This window comes from Macaca fascicularis, chromosome 4, assembly GCF_037993035.2.
Source record: "Macaca fascicularis isolate 582-1 chromosome 4, T2T-MFA8v1.1".
Lineage (NCBI taxonomy): Eukaryota > Metazoa > Chordata > Mammalia > Primates > Cercopithecidae > Macaca > Macaca fascicularis.
In genome coordinates this window covers 13,696,058-13,712,278 of record NC_088378.1, presented here as the reverse complement: position 1 = coordinate 13,712,278, position 16,221 = coordinate 13,696,058, and the positions used below count along the sequence as shown (strand labels likewise).

The following is a 16,221-nucleotide window of genomic DNA, read 5'->3' as shown; positions in this document are numbered from 1 at the left end:
TTTACATTTAAAGTTAATATTGTTATGTGTGAACTTGATCCTGTCATTATGATGTTAGCTGGTTATTTTGCTCGTTAGTTGATGCAGTTTCTTCCTAGCCTCGATGGTCCTTACATTTTGGCATGTTTTTGCAATGGCTGGTACCGGTTGTTCCTTTCCATGTTTAGTGCTTCCTTCAGGGTCTCTTGTAAGGCAGGCCTGGTGGTGACAAAATCTCTCAGCATTTGCTTGTCTGTAAAGGATTTTATTTCTCCTTCACTTATGAAGCTTAGTTTGGCTGGATATGAAATTCTGGGCTGAAAATTATTTTCTTTAAGAATGTTGAATATTGGCCCCCACTCTCTTCTGGCTTTTAGAGTTTCTGCTGAGAGATCTGCTGTTAGTCCGATGGGCTTCCCTTTGTGGGTAACCCAACATTTCTCTCTGGCTGCCGTTAACATTTTTTTCCTTCATTTCAACCTTGGTGAATCTGACAATTATGTATCTTGGGGTTGCTCTTCTCGAGGAGTATCTTTGTGGCATTCTCTGTATTTCCTGAATTTGAATGTTAGCCTGCCTTGCTAGGTTGGGGAAGTTCTCCTGGATAATATCCTGAAGAGTGTTTTCCAACTTGGTTCCATTCACCCTGTCACTTTCAGGTATACCAGTCAAACTTAGATTTGGTCTTTTCACATAGTCCCATATTTCTTGGAGGCTTTGGTGATTTCTTTTTATTCTTTTTTTCCCCTAAACTTCTCTTCTTGCTTCATTTCATTCATTTGATCTTCAATCACTGATACCCTTTCTTCCACTTGACTAAATCGGCTAATGAAGCTTGTGCATGCGTCATGTAGTTCTCGTGCCATGGTTTTCAGCTCCATCAGGTCATTTAAGGTCTTCTCTATGCTGTTTATTCTAGTTAGCCATTCATCTAATCTTTTTTCAAGGTTTTTAGCCTCTTTGCAATGGGTTCGAACATCCTCCTTTAGCTTGGAGAAGTTTGTTATTAACGACCTTCTGAAGCCTACTTCTGTCAACTCGTCAAAGTCATTCTCCGTCCAGCTTTGTTCCGTTGCTGGTGAGGAGCTGCAATCCTCTGGAGAAGAGGTGCTCTGGTTTTTAGAATTTTCAGCTTTTCTTCTCTGGTTTCTCCCCATCTTTGTGGTTTTATCTACCTTTGGTCTTTGATGATGGTGACATACAGATGGGGTTTTGGTGTGGATGTCCTTTCTGTTGATGTTGATGCTACTCCTTTCTCTTTGTTAGTTTTCCTTCTAACAGTCAGGATCCTCAGCTGCAGGTCTGTTGGAGTTTGCTGGAGGTCCATTCCATACCCTATTTGCCTGAGTATCACCAGTGGAGGCTGCAGAACAGCAAATATTGCAGAACACCAAACGTTGCTGCCTGATCCTTCCTCTGGAAGCTTTGTCTCAGAGGGGCACCTGGCTGTATGAGGTGTCAGTCGGCCCCTACTGGGAGGTGTCTCCAAGTTAGGCTACTCGGGGGTCAGGGACCCACTTGAGGAGGCAGTCTGTTCGTTCTCAGAGCTCAAACTCTGTGCTGGGAGAACCACTGCTCTCTTCAAAGCTGTCAGACAGGGACGTTTAAGTCTGCAGAAGTTTCTGCTGCCTTTTGTTCAGCTATGCCCTGCCCTCAGAGGTGGAGTTTACAGAGGCAGGCAGGCCTCCTTGAGCTGCGGTGGGCTCCACCCAGTTCAAGCTTCCTGGCTGCTTTGTTTACCTAGTCAAGCCTCAGCAATGGCAGATGCCCCTCCCCCAGCCTGGCTGCTGCGTCGCAGTTTGATCTTGGACTGCTGCACTACTAGTGAGCAAGGCTCCATGGGCATGGGACCCACTGAGCCAGGCGTGAGATGTAATCTCCTGGTATGCTATTTGCTAAGACTGTTGGAAAAGCATAGTATTAGGGCAGGAGTGTCCCGATTTTCCAGGTACCCTTGGAAACAGCTTCCTTTGGCTTGGAAAGGGAAATTCCCTGACCCCTTGCACTTCCAGGGTAAGGTGATTCCCTGCCCTGCTTCGGCTCACCCTCTGTGGGCTGCACCCACTGTCCAACCAGTCCCAGTGAGAGGAACCAAGTACCTCAGTTGGAAATGCAGAAATCACCCGTCTTCTGCATCGATCATGCTGGGAGCTGTAGACTGGAGCTGTTCCTATTCGGCCATCTTGGAATGATCAAAATACGTTGTGTCTTCTAAATGATGCTAGTATCTATGTGAAGAAAGTCTGTGACTTAAATTTTAATCAGATGCTTCCATGGTTTGGAAACCAAATAGCAAAGCTATGAACATATGCAGATAGATGCCCCAAAACATTTTGTATTGGAAAAAACATTAAGGCATCAATGTAGAGAAAAAAGATTTTTTTAACAGGAAAATAAAATTCATGGAGAGAAGATTACTCTGAGCTTTTTCAAAAGATCTCTTGAGCATTGAAAATAACATACATTATAACATTTATAAGGCAAACAATTTACTTTAAATATTTCTGCATAGTGTATTAAGATTCTGATCTTGTATTCCATTTTTCCAGTGATCCTGTATTGTAAAGTTTCTTTTCTATTAACTGCAGGAAGTAATGGCTGAACACAATCCCCAGTATCTCATTGAGCTAAATGGAAATAGACCACCAGAGGAGCTCTTTATGGTGAGTGTTCAGCAGGAATGCTTCACAGTGTGGAAAATTTAAAAGCTATTGACAGTATTGTACTTCTTTTAGTAAACAAAAGTATGTTTATATTTAAGCACCATTTATCTTTGAACAATTTGTCTTGACACTTAAAATTTTGATGTTCTGTTTATTCATCTGTCCATTTAAAAATCAAAACTACATTTGAATTTAAAATCTCTGTCAAAAGGTGCCTCACACAGGAGAATGGCGTGAACCTGGGAGGCGGGGCTTGCAGTGAGCTGAGATCCGGCCATTGCACTCCAGCCTGGGCAACAGAGCTAGACTCCGTCTCAAAAAAAAAAAAAAAAAAAAAAGGTGCCTCACAGAAAAGTAAAAGCAATGGTAACCAAAAGCACACGAGAAGATGCTGAACATCATTAGTCATTAGGGAAAGGCAGGTCAAAACCATAATGGGGAACCCCTTTTACCTTCTAGGATGACCAAAGTAAAAACCAACAAACAAACACAAAACAGAAAATAAAAAGTGTTGGTGAGGATGCAGAGAAATTGGAACCCAAAAATGTTTTACAAAAATAATTCAATAATACAAAAATGTAGTCATTATTTCTTAAATGTCAAATAAGTGTCTGGCATTATAATGGGCTCTAGGGATAAAGATAGGAAGGAGGCAGAAGGGTTCACACGTCTCTCTGCTCATGCAGTATCCAATATGTTGGGGAAAATAAATCTCTAGAGAGCAGTTTTGTTACAGTCGGGGATACACATGCATGGTATTATAGGAGTTCATGGCATAAAGACAAAACCTAGTCTAGTAAGGAGGACCACCAGTCTGAAACTATGTTTAAATAGAAACGTAAAGGACTAGTAAGAACTAGACCTTGAAGACAAGGGTAGGTGAGGGAAGTGGGACAGTGTTCTATGCTGAGGGAAGAGTCTGTGTGAAGGCCCCAGAGGCCAGAAAGAGCATAGTGAGTTGCAAGAACTCATGTAGGACTGGAACATAGGAGGATAGGGTAGGAGGGGTAGAATAGAGCCACGACTAGAAATTAGAAGGGATTGCACCAAGAAAGACCTTGTAAACTGTAGTTAGGAGTTCAGACCTCAACATGAGGGAATAGGCAGCCAGGAAAAGGTTTTAAGCCATAAAGTACAAATGATCTTATTTCTGTTTGAGAAAGATCACTCCATTCCACGTGAGGATAAAACAAAAGGAGAATCAAATCGGTGGTAGGAAAACTAGTTTTGGCTTTTGCCATCAATCAGGTATGAGATAGTGGCCTAACCTAGGGTAGTGACCACAGGAATGGACAGAAAAGGACAGATCTGAGAGACATTTAAGAAATCTACTTGACAGGACTTGATGAACAACTTAATATGGGAATTAAGGGAGAGAGAAAAGTCAAAGATAATGCCCAGATTTCTGGCTTGATCCGATTGGTGGCAACACGGTAACAGTTCATGCTAGTGGTGGAGCCAGCTCAGGGAGAAGCTCCTCACTTGAGACATGCTCTTGCCAAGATCACCTGTGATCTCATGACCAAAGCTACTGCTCATTTTTCAGTCTTCATCTAATTCAATCTTTGATAGAAGCAGCATTTGACACAACAGATCACGTCTTTTTTTCTGCACCCTTCTTTCCTTGGCTTCTTGGGCCCCACACCACAATATTTCCATTACACCTCACTGCACACTCCAATTCTCTAACCTGCAGTGTTGCAGGACCCCAGAATTCACAAGGCGTGAGCTCTTCTCTGTTTACCCTCACTTGTTAAGAGACTTCATTCAGTCGGTAGCTTTAGATATCATCTCACCACTGACATCTCTTAAATTCATGATACTATATCAGATCTTTCCCCTGAATTCCACACTTGTATACTTAATGGCTGCTCAACTGCTGTTTTTCCAATTGGATGTCTACTAGTCATTTTGGATTTAAGTGTGCAAAATAGAACTTCACCACCACCACCCTACCCCCAATGTGCTTCTCCCACCATTCTCCTTTTTCAGTAAATGCAAAAACCACCCAGCCAGTTGCTTTCCTTGACTTTTTTTTCTCACATCCCACATCCCATTCACCAGCATATACAGCAGGCTTCTCCTTCAAAATATGGCCAGAATTCTACCACTTTTTACTACCTGGGACACACTTTCCTCAAGGTAGAGGGCAGAAGCTCCAAGGCGTCTGACTGGAACTTGCCAAGCTTGTGAAGGCTCCCATGGGAGCTGGTACTCTGCACTTCCACCCATGTTCCATTGGCAGAGCAGGCTACATGGAGAAGCTCGCCATTAGTGGAATAAGGAAGTGTACTCCACCCAGAATGAATTAGGGAATTAACCAGTGAAGGTTGCATTGTAACACAATCTATCACAGGCTACCACACACCATCAGAATTTGGGCTATCTCACTATCTCCCATCTCATGATCTATGTGCTGGCCTCTTTTATTTTTCCAGATTCTTCCACGTAGTGTCTGCATTAATTTCCTGGGGTTGCCATACCAAAGTACCACAAACTGGTGGCTTAAAACGACAGAAATGTATTCTCTCACAGTTCTGGAGGCTAAAAGTCCAAAATCAAAGTGTTGGCAGTGCCATGCTCCTTCCAAAGGCTCTTGGGGAGACTCTATTTTTGTTTCTTCCAGCTCCTGGTAGCTACCGGCATTTCTTGACTTATGGCAGCATAACTCCAATATCTGCCTCCATCTTCATATGGCAATCATCCCTTTGCCTGAAGAGGTCCCAGATACCAAGACCTCTAAGAACATGAATATCTAGGGACCAGAGGGCAGACTGTTATCAGTTGAAATGTGTCCCTCAAAAACATATGTTGAAACCCTGAAGTCCAATACCTGTGAATGTGACCTTATTTGGAAATAAGGTCTTTGCCTATAGATTAGGAGAAGAGACTCAGACACACAGGGAGAAGATGGCTCTGTGACAACAGAGGCAGAGATTGGAGTGATGCATATACAAGCCAAGACATACCAAGGATTGTCAGCAAACAGCCAGAGGCCAGATGAAGCAAGCAAAGATTCAACCCAGAGTCAGGGGGAGCATGGGCTTGACTCATAAGCCCATCACTGTTTCAGAATATTTGAGATATTCAGATGCCAATGTAGTTAAATATCTATTCTTTAAATCTAGATTGTTATGAGTCGACTTAAATATCTGAACCTAAAAAGAGCAGCTGTTATAACCAAACTTCAGGGTGCAGAGGAAGAAATTAATGACACAATGGAAAATGTAAGTTATATGGAACTGTTTGAAAGTCTAGTTTTCAATGTATGTTGTGGGCAGGGTGCAGTGGCTCACACCTGTAATCCCATGGGAGGATCGCTGGAGCCCAGGAGTCTGAGACCAGCCTGGACAACCTAGTGAGCAACCATCCTTAAAAAAAAAAAGAAAGAAAGAAAGAAAGAAAAAGAAAAGAAAGAAAAGAAAAGATTAGCCAGGTGTGGTGGTATGCACCTGTAGTCTCAGCTACCCAGGAGCTAAGATGGGAGGATTGCTTGAGCCCAGGAGGTTAAGGCTACAGTGAGCCATGATCATGCCATTGCACTCCAGCCTGAGCACCAGAGCCAGATACTATCTCAAAAAATATATATATATAAAATATATATTCATATATTTATTCATAAATATTCATCTATGTAAATATATTCATCTATGTAAATATATATTCATATATTCATATATACATAAATATATATATTTATTCATATATATATTCATATATACATAAATATATATATTTATTCATATATATGTATGTTGTGGCCTTAATTTGTATTCTTTTATAAAAATGGATTTGATTTCTGGGAAGAAGCTGTAATATTAGCACAATATCCTTTTAGACATTAGACACAACACAAATTTTGAAACAAAGAAAATCATAACGATTAAACATAGGAACAATGAAAAAGAAAGAAATCCAAGTTCAGTTTAAAAGTTTGCAGCACCAAAGAATGTGAAGACATAAAAGTTCTTAACTCTATTTCTTTAATCATTCAACCAAATTTTTTTAAGTAACTAATGTGTTCCTGACACTGATGTGCTACGTATGTAGCACATTTTGCCAATTGCCAAAAGTGCCACAGGGAGTTTTAATTGGAGGATTTGATCTATTCTGAGAAGTTCAGTCTCACCTATATGAGTAGAAATTATTTTTAAAAAACGGATACCAGGGCTGGGCACAATGGCTCATGCCTATAATGCCAGCACTTTGGGAGGCTGAAATGGAAGGATCGCTTGAGCCCAGGAGTTTGAGACCAGCCTGGGACATAGCAAGACTCTGGTCCTACAAAAAATTTAAAAAAACTTGGGGCGGGGTTCCAAGATGGCCGAATAGGAAAAGCTCCAGTCTGCAGCTCCCAGCGGGATGGACGTAGAAGATGGGTGATTTCTGCATTTCCAACTGAGGTACCTGGTTCATCTCACTGGGACTGGTTAGACAGCAGGTGCAGCCCACAGAGGGTGAGCCGAAGCAGGGCAGGGTGTCGCTTCACCCGGGAAGCACAAGGGTCAGGGGATTTCCCTTTCCTAGCCAAGGGAAGCTGTGACAGACTGTACCTGGGAAAAACGGGACACTCCCCCGGGAAATACTGTGCTTTTCCAACAGTCTTAGCAAACGGCAGACCAGGAGTTACTATTCCGCGCCTATCTCAGCAGGTCCCATGCCTATGGAGCCTTGCTCACTGCTAGCGCAGCAGTCTGACATTGAATTATGAGGCAACACAGTTTTGGTTCATATGGAACCAAAGAAGAGCCCGCATTGCCAAGGCAATCCTAAGCAAAAAGAACAAAGCTGGAGACATCACGCTACCTGACTTCAAACAATACTACAAGGCTACAGTAACCAAAACAGCATGGTACTGGTACCCAAACAGAGATATAGACCAATGGATCAGAACAGAGGCCTCAGAAATAACACCACACATCTACAACCATCTGATCTTTGACAAACCTGACAAAAACAAGAAATGGGGAAAGGATTCCCTATTTAATAAATGGTGCTGGGAAGAGTGGCTAGCCATATGTAGAAAGCTTAAACTGGATCCCTTCCTTACACCTTATACAAAAATTAATTCAAGATGGATTGCAGACTTACATGTTAGACCTAAAACCATAAAAACCCTAGAAGCAAACCTAGGCAATACCATTCAGGACATAGGCAAGGGCAAGGACTTCACGACTAAAACACCAAAAGCAGTGGCAACACAAGCCAAAATAGACAAATGGGATGTAATAAAAGAGCTTCTGCACAGCAGAAGAAACTACCATCAGAGTGAACAGGTAACCTACAGAATGGGAGAAAAGTATTGCGATCTTCACATCTGACAAAGGGCTAATATCCAGAATCTACAAAGAACTTAAACAAATTTACAAGAAAAAAACAACCCCATTAAAAAGTGGGCAAAGGAGATGAACAGACACTTCTCAAAAGACATTTTTGCAGCCAACAGATACATGAAAAAATGCTCATCATCACTGGTCATCAGAGAAATGCAAATCAAAACCACAATGAGATACCACACCAGTTAGAATGGCAATCGTTAAAAAGTCAGGAAACAAGAGGTGTTGGAGAGGATGTGGAGAAATAGGAACAGTTTTACACTGTTGGTGGGAGTGTAAACTAGTTCAACCATTATGGAAGACAGTGTGGCGATTCCTCAAGGATCTAGAACTAGAAGTACGTTTGACCCAGCGATCCCATTACTGGGTATATACCCAAAGGATTATAAATTAGGCTGCTGTAAAGACACATGCACACGTATGTTTATTGTGGCACTATTCACAACAGCAAAGACTTGGAACCAACCCAAATGTCCATCAATGATAGACCAGATTAAGAAAATGTGGCACATATACACCATGGAATACTATGCAGCCATAAACAAGGATGAGTTCATGTCCTTTGTAGGGACATGGATGCAGCTGGAAACCATCATTCTGAGCAAACTATGGCAAGGACAGAAAACAAACACCTCATGTTCTCACTCATAGATGGGAATTGAACAATGAGAACACTTAGACCCAGGGCACACACCGGGGCCTGTCATGGGGTGTGGGGCTGGAGGAGGGATAGCGTTAGGAGAAATACCTAATGTAAATGACGAGTCGATGGGTGCATCAAACCACCATGGCACATGTATACATGTGTAATAAACCTGCATGTTGTGCACATGTACCCTAAAACTTAAAGTATAATAAAAAATAAAAAATAATTAGCCAGGCATGATAGCACATGCCCATAATCCCAGCTATTTGAGAGGCTGAGGTGGGGGGATCAACTGAGCCTAGAGGTTAAGGCTGCAGTGAACCATGATTGTGCCACTGCACTCCAGTCTACGTGATAGGGCAAGACCCTGTCTCAAAAATAAAAATAAAATAAAAACCAAAACATATGCCATGATCATAAATGGATATAATTCAAATTTTAAAATCTTTGAAGAAAGAGGTCATTCTGTTATCCCATATCATAACAAGATCTCAGTGGGTCCACATAACTGGAATACAAGCTGGGACCTCTGCAATATGAACTGGTGCTGAAGAGGAAGAAAAGTGAGCTTGGTCAGAACAGAGGCTGGGAAAAATAAACTGGGTACTGAGGCCTCCTGATCTAGATTGTCACTGAAGGAAAGAGAAAAAGTATCTATAAAACCTGCACGAAATTTCTGGCCAGAAAGTTTGTCCTTAGAAAGCATTGCATGCATGGGGCATAGGTGTGAGGTTGTAGTTCATAAGCTGTATGACTAACTAGGTGGACCTGCCTCCTTTTTCATAAAAGGGACGAAGATATGGCTGTGTATGCTGGAGTCATTATTCATATCCCTTAAGTAGCATTTCTACCTGGCAGTCAAGCCCACCTCAAAAGAATCACCTGGGAAGCTTACTACAAATACAAATCCTGAGGCCCGAATCCCAGGCTGATTGAACCGGACTGTCTGGAGATGGAACCTGAAAATGTATTTTTACAAAATCTAGAACAATACCCACTTAAGTCTGAGAACCCCTACTTTAATTCTTGAGACACCAGAGGAGCCTGGTTAATTAAAGTTGATTGATCTACAAGTTCCTATGTTTTTAAAGGACTTTAGATGAATAATCTTCAGCTAAAGGATGTGATTTTTAGAGAATCAATATAGTAGGAATATTTAAAGCAGTGATTCCCAGCCCTGACTGCAAAATGGGGTCATCTAGGAAGCTTTTTAAACATAACGACGCCGAGGCCAGTTAAAACAGAATTTCTAAGGTAAGGCTCTGTCATTAAGTGAAACAACAAAATAGGATATGACATCAAAGGCACAGACTACAAAAGAAAAAATACCAAGAAACTTTTCTGCATCAACACTATGAGTAGAGGCCGGGTGCAGTGGCTCATGCCTATAATCCCAGTACTATGGGAGGCTGAGGCAGGCAGAGCACTTGAGGCCAGGGGTTTGAGACCAGCCTGGCCAACATGGTGAAACCCCATCTCTACAAAAAAAGGAAAACACATCAATCAATAGAGTAAAAAGACAACCCACAGAAAGGAGAAGAATATTTGAAAATCATATATCTGATAGGGATTAGTATGCAGAATATGGAAAGAACAACTACAACTCCACAACAATAAAAAAAATCCGGTTCAAAAATGGGCAAAGGATTTGAATAGACATTTCTCTAAAGAAGATATATAAATGGCCAATAAGTACATTAAAAGATGCTCAATATCACTAGCCATTAAGGAAATGCAGATCAAAACTACAATAAGATGCCATCTCATATCCACTGGGGTGCTATTATTCAAAAAATGAGAAATAAAAAATGTTGATGAGAAATGAGAACCCTCTTACATTGTTTGTGGGGATGTAAAATGGTGCAGCTGCTGTTTAAAATAGTTTGGTGGTTGCTCAAAAAGTTAAACATAGAATTCTCATCTATCCAGCAATTACCCTTCTAGGCATTTCCCCCAAAGGATTGAAACCAGGAACTCAAACAGATACTTGTACACCAATATTTCTAGCACCTTTATTCACAATAGCCAGAAGGTAGAAATAACCCAATGTCCATCAGTGGATGAACTGATAAACAAAATGTGGAGAGTGTGTGTGTGTGTGTGTGTGTGTGTGTGTGTGTGTGTGTGAGATGGAATATTATTCAATCTTAAAGAGGAGTAAAATTCTTATATATGATAAAATATCCATGAAAACATACTAAGTGAAACAAGCTGATACAAAAGGGCAAACAAGTGATTCCACGTATATGAGATACACAGAATAGACAAATTCGTAGAGACAGAATGTAGGGTAGAGGTTACCAGGGGCTAGGGAGGAAGGAGAGTTATTTTATGAGTACAGAGTTCTGTTTGGGATGGTGGAAAAGTTCTGGAAATGAATACAGGTGGTGGTTGCACAACACAGTGAATATACTTAATACCACTGAATTGTATGCTTAAAGGTGGTTACAAAAACAAATTTTATGTGATGTGTATTTTACCATAATTATAAAAACAAAAAGCAAACCCAAAAATCTTCCCTAGGAGATTCTAGTATGCAGCCAGGGAAGAGAACCACTGGTTTAAAGGGGTAGGAAATGCACAGAGATCTTACTGTAGACTCCAGCATCCTGGTGAAGTGTGAGAGAACTGTAGCCTCTGCTGAGTTGCTGGAGAGGAAGGGCTGTGCAGGTAGATGGGGACATGGGCCTGGGTTTGTGCACTAGGAGGAAGGACAGGGTCAGACTGGCACCTGGCACAGTAGAAGTTTTGGTTTTCGAGTCACATAGACCTGGATTTGAATTCAGCAGTACAGCCTATCAGACCTGTGACTCTGCTTAACCTTGCTGCCCTTTATTCAATGGTATATACTAAAAAAGGGACAACAATCCCTATGGCATCGTGTTATTATAAATATTACATGAGATTATGCTTTTAAAGTGCCTATAACCAATGGTGATATTTAAAAAATTTTAACAGCTGTATCGTAGGGGCAGGGCTGGCTTCATGAACTTCATATAGGCCCATGTGCTTAGTTTAATTCTCTGCTGCTGCAGTCTTGAAATTCTTACTAATTGTAGAACAAGGGTCCTATAATTTTCATTTTGTTCTGGCCCTGGCAAATTAGTTTGTGCTGTGCACGAGCATTCACCCAATCACAGCAGAGCTGGCAGAAGTGCTGAAGACATTTGCCAGGCATTAACCCTTAGTTGCTGGATCATGGAAAGGTCCAGAGGTTCTTCAGCAAGAGGATGGGTAGGAGTAGAGCTTGAGGGTAGTGGTTATAGTGGCCAGCTTTCTTCTGCCCCTGCTCCACTACCTTGGCTGTATCTGGGGTCCCTCACATGCTCCTCTGGTTAAGTCGCTCCAGAAAGTATGCTTCTGGTCTTCTCACTGGGAGAGAGGTGGTGGGAGGGGACCAAGTAGAGTGGGAATGGCTCTGGCACTAGCACCTTGTTTCAAAGACTTCCACTTATACTGTTTTCTGCTCTCCATTTATTCCCCTTCAGAGGTACGTGGTATCACAAGGTCCCATGTCTTTCCAGGGTTTTGCAAAGTGAATCCACTGGCTCCTTGTTGTTCCTACCCCTCCCATACCTATCTTTGCTCCACAGACATTTGGCTTTCTTTCACCTTTCTCTGATATAAGTCAGTTACCACTCATCCATCTGCTTTCTAACTTAAAAAATTGTGTAGCTATAGCCAGCCCTGATCAGTATCTCTAGTCTCTTCTCCCATTCTCTGTGTCCTCATGAGTTTTATTTCTTTTTTTTATTCTTCTACTGTCATTTTAGTGAGGTTTTAGGAAAGCAGCAAACATAAATTCATGTTTTCAGTCTGCTTTGTTTAACCAGAAGCCAGTCCTGACCATTTTGAAGCCTGTAATATCAAATTTATTTTTTTATTTTTTTTTTATTTTTTTTTTTATTTTTTTTTTTGAGACGGAGTCTTGCTCTGCCGCCCAGGCTGGGGTGCAGTGGCCGGATCTCAGCTCACTGCAAGCTCCGCCTCCCAGGTTTACGCCATTCTCCTGCCTCAGCCTTCCGAGTAGCTGGGACTACAGGCGCCCGCCACCTCGCCCGGCTACTTTTTTGTATTTTTTAGTAGAGACGGGGTTTCACCGTGTTAGCCAGGATGGTCTCGATCTCCTGACCTCGTGATCCGCCCGTCTCGGCCTCCCAAAGTGCTGGGATTACAGGCTTGAGCCACCGCGCCCGGCCTTCAAATTTATTTAAAAGCTCATCTTCTCCTCTCCCCTCAGCACCTGCTGAACATGTGGCCTCACGGGCATGAAGTTGAGAGAGGAACATGGTCTGGTCTGCTATTCAAATACTTAACCTTTTAGAGAATACATACGGTCTATTCAAATACTTTTTTCATGTATGGGCGGGAAATATGGATGATAAGGAAAGAGTGACTGCCTCCTGACCTAACTGGCCATGGTTTCAGTCCCTAGCTCATTGTCCAGGAACTCTGTGGAGAAGGCCTGTAGCTTAATGTGCTCCATGGATGAGGTTCTTGGTCTTATGCAACTCTCCTGAGCACTGACAGTTTCCTTAATATTTGCCATCACTTCCAGCTCTCACTTGGGAACATTCATGCAGCATCCCTGCAGTGCACATGCCTGTTTGTTCTCTGATGCTGCAGTGGTCCAGGGAAAATCATAGCTCACAATCTCATCTGCATTGCATAGTCAGCTCTGAAGCCAGCATATACATGTGTGACCCACATCTGAGGGTTGGGGGGAGCAGATTTCCCCTGGCCATTGCCCACTCTCTTCATTTTCTTTTGCTATAACAGAATACCACAGACTAGGTAATTTATAAAGAAAATAAGTTTATTTGGTTCACAGAAGTAAGTTTATTTGAAGCCTGGGAAGTCCAAGTGCATGGCATCAGCATCTGGTGAGGGCCTTTGTGCTGGGTTTCCCATTGTGGAAGGTGGAAGAACAAAAGAGTGCAAAAGCCAGGGCAAGAGGGGGCTGAACTTGCCTTGATAATAAGTCCACCCTCAAAATAACTTACCCACTCTTGAGATAAGGACATTAATCTATTCATGAGGGCAGAGTACTCATGACCTAATCACCTCTTAACAGCCCTACCTCTTAATACCATCACAATGGCAATTAAGTTTCAACCTGAGTCTCGGAGGGGACATTCAAACCGTAATACTCACCATGCCATCTCTCACCAGTTTTCTCATCCCCTGCTAAGGAACCACAAGGACAGATGAACCTTTCAAGCAACCTTTCTATCATATGGTAAAATAAGCATAAATATGAAATAAAATAAGCATGTTCCCAACTGAGAGGTAGCAGTTTTCTACAGAATTTTGCAGTCTGTAGAAAAGTATTTCTTAACTTATCTGGAGGTCGTCAACAGAAAGGATTGCTAATGAAGGAGACTTTACATTTTAAGAATTAAAGAACCACTTATAGCTAAGTAAATGCAAAAACAATCTGTACATAACATCTTAGGCATACGTAAAAGCCAAGGTAAATTAGCTAAGAAGCTGGTACATTTTCAAAAAATTTTAATAAGAATTTTTCAGAATCTGTTTTCTAAGGAAGATGATAGAAAATGCACTCTCTACCTTATGCTTGTTTTACCATATGACAGAAATTGCTCAGTAGAATTTAAAGATATTTTAACATAAATGTAAACTAGTCTTATTAAATCAAGGACAAGTGCAGAATGTTGCAATTAAGAAAAAGCCAAAATTTCCTTTTCAAAGTATTTATTAAATAGTAAAGCACTATAAAATAATAAATGAAATATTTAATACTCCTAATTTCAGCAAAATTTATGCTTCTATTTTTAATGTAGTATTTGCAATTCACAGGATGAGCTATTTCGTACTCTTGCATCTTATAAACTTATTGCAGCAAGATACAGATGGCAGAGAAGTAAATGGGGACGTACATGTCCTGTGAATTTAAAAGATGGTAACATTTATTCAGGATTACCGGATTATTCTGTGAGGTAAGTAAGATTTTCAGAACCTAATTTTAAAACTTCCTCATACATCTTTTCAGTTGCTTACTAATATGGCATATTTTAAGTTTTCTAGGTAAAATCTACTGTCTTTCATCAGAAGAAGCATTAAAACCATTTGTATTGAATCCACGTCCCTATCTGCTTCCACCTATGCCAGCACCACCATGTAAAGTATTCATATTTGGACCTCAATATTCAGGGAAAACAACACTGTGCAATATGCTTGCAGAAAATTACAAAGGAAAGGTAACTATCTATCTATCTATCTATCTATCTATCTATCTATCTATCTATCTGTCATGTATCTATCTATACTTGATTATAATTTGTAGGATTTTATTTGTATTCAGTTTTTAAAATTTCATGTTTCAATTGAATAGTTATTCCACTGGACTTGGAATAGGGAAGGCATTCTTTTTGTTGTTTATTGCTGCTTCTGGACCAGAGTCCCTCCCTGCTTCCCAAAAGCCCCCTGATGTGAATATCGTGTCATTCAGACTCTGCCACCTATTAGCTTTCTTGGTTCTACTCATCTTTGGTCCCCTGGGTTTCACTACTCCTGGCTCACTCTCACTCTCTCTATAGACTCACTCCTGTCCTAATTCATGGTGATTTCACTATTACAAAGATGATCCTCCCAACACCTTGACACCTTCTCCCTCAGTAATCTTGTTCTCCACTCTCAGTAAATGAAATTATATTTAGCTTAGACAAGAGTGATAGCAGTAAAAGTGGTAAGAAACAAGCATATTTGGGATATAATTTGAAGGCAGAGCCAAAAGATTTGATGAAGGATTGGAATGTGGATGAATTCTAGAAGGGGCAGTGTGACTTGAGGATTGCCTATGCAAGAAGGAATGGCACAAGATCATGGCTAAAGATGGAGCAATTCAGGCCACAGGAAGATGTTAGAAGTTGTTCAGAGTGCTGCTGCATTCTTTTAAGCACAGGAGTATTATTTTCTATTTGCTTTTAACTTTTTCATTGTGAAACATGACAAACAGAAAAGTGAAGCTCACTGAGTTATCACAAAATGAACCCCCATGTAACCACCACCCAGGTCAAATCTGGCATGTTGCCAGCACCCAGAAGCCCTCTCATGTTTCTTCTCAATACCAGTCTCCTCACTCTCCACACTAAGGTAACCACTGCCCAGAATTTTATGGCATTCACTTCCACACTTCTTTTACAGTTTTGCCACGCAAGCATACATCCAAATACCATAGGCTAGTTTTGCATGTTTTTTGAACTTTATAGACTTAAAACAATTTATCTTCTTTGTGCCTGGCTTCTTTCACTTAACATTATAATTATGATATTTGTCCACACTATTGAATGTAGGTGCATTTTATTCATTTTTATTGTTTTATTGTATTCTGTTGATTGACTTATACCATAATGTGTTTATCCACATTTGAGCACTAATAAAACTTGGATTGATTCCAGATTGGAGTAAATAACACTACTATAAACATTCTTGTATGTGTCTCTTGGTGCACACATGGACATATGTTCAACTTGTGTAGATAATGCCAAATTGTTTTCCAAAGTAGTTCCATTAGTTCACAATACTATCAGCAGTGTATAAGAGTTCCATTATTCCACATTCCTGTCAACTCTTA

At 40.9% G+C, this 16,221-nt stretch overlaps 1 protein-coding gene across 6 annotated transcripts in view; it reads left to right on the top strand.

The window, feature by feature from the left end:
* AK9 (adenylate kinase 9) overlaps positions 1-16,221 on the top strand; it is a 174,707-nt gene that overhangs the window by 37,656 nt on the left and 120,830 nt on the right. For 5 of the 6 annotated variants that reach the window (XM_065543206.2, XM_045391667.3, XM_045391672.3 and 2 more), the window contains 4 exons: positions 2,568-2,642; positions 5,771-5,869; positions 14,445-14,584; positions 14,665-14,845. In XM_065543206.2, coding sequence (XP_065399278.1) covers positions 2,568-2,642; positions 5,771-5,869; positions 14,445-14,584; positions 14,665-14,845 — 495 coding nt within the window. The remainder of the gene's footprint in view (positions 1-2,567; positions 2,643-5,770; positions 5,870-14,444; positions 14,585-14,664; positions 14,846-16,221) is intronic. The other variant, XM_074036850.1, reaches the window with a different exon arrangement.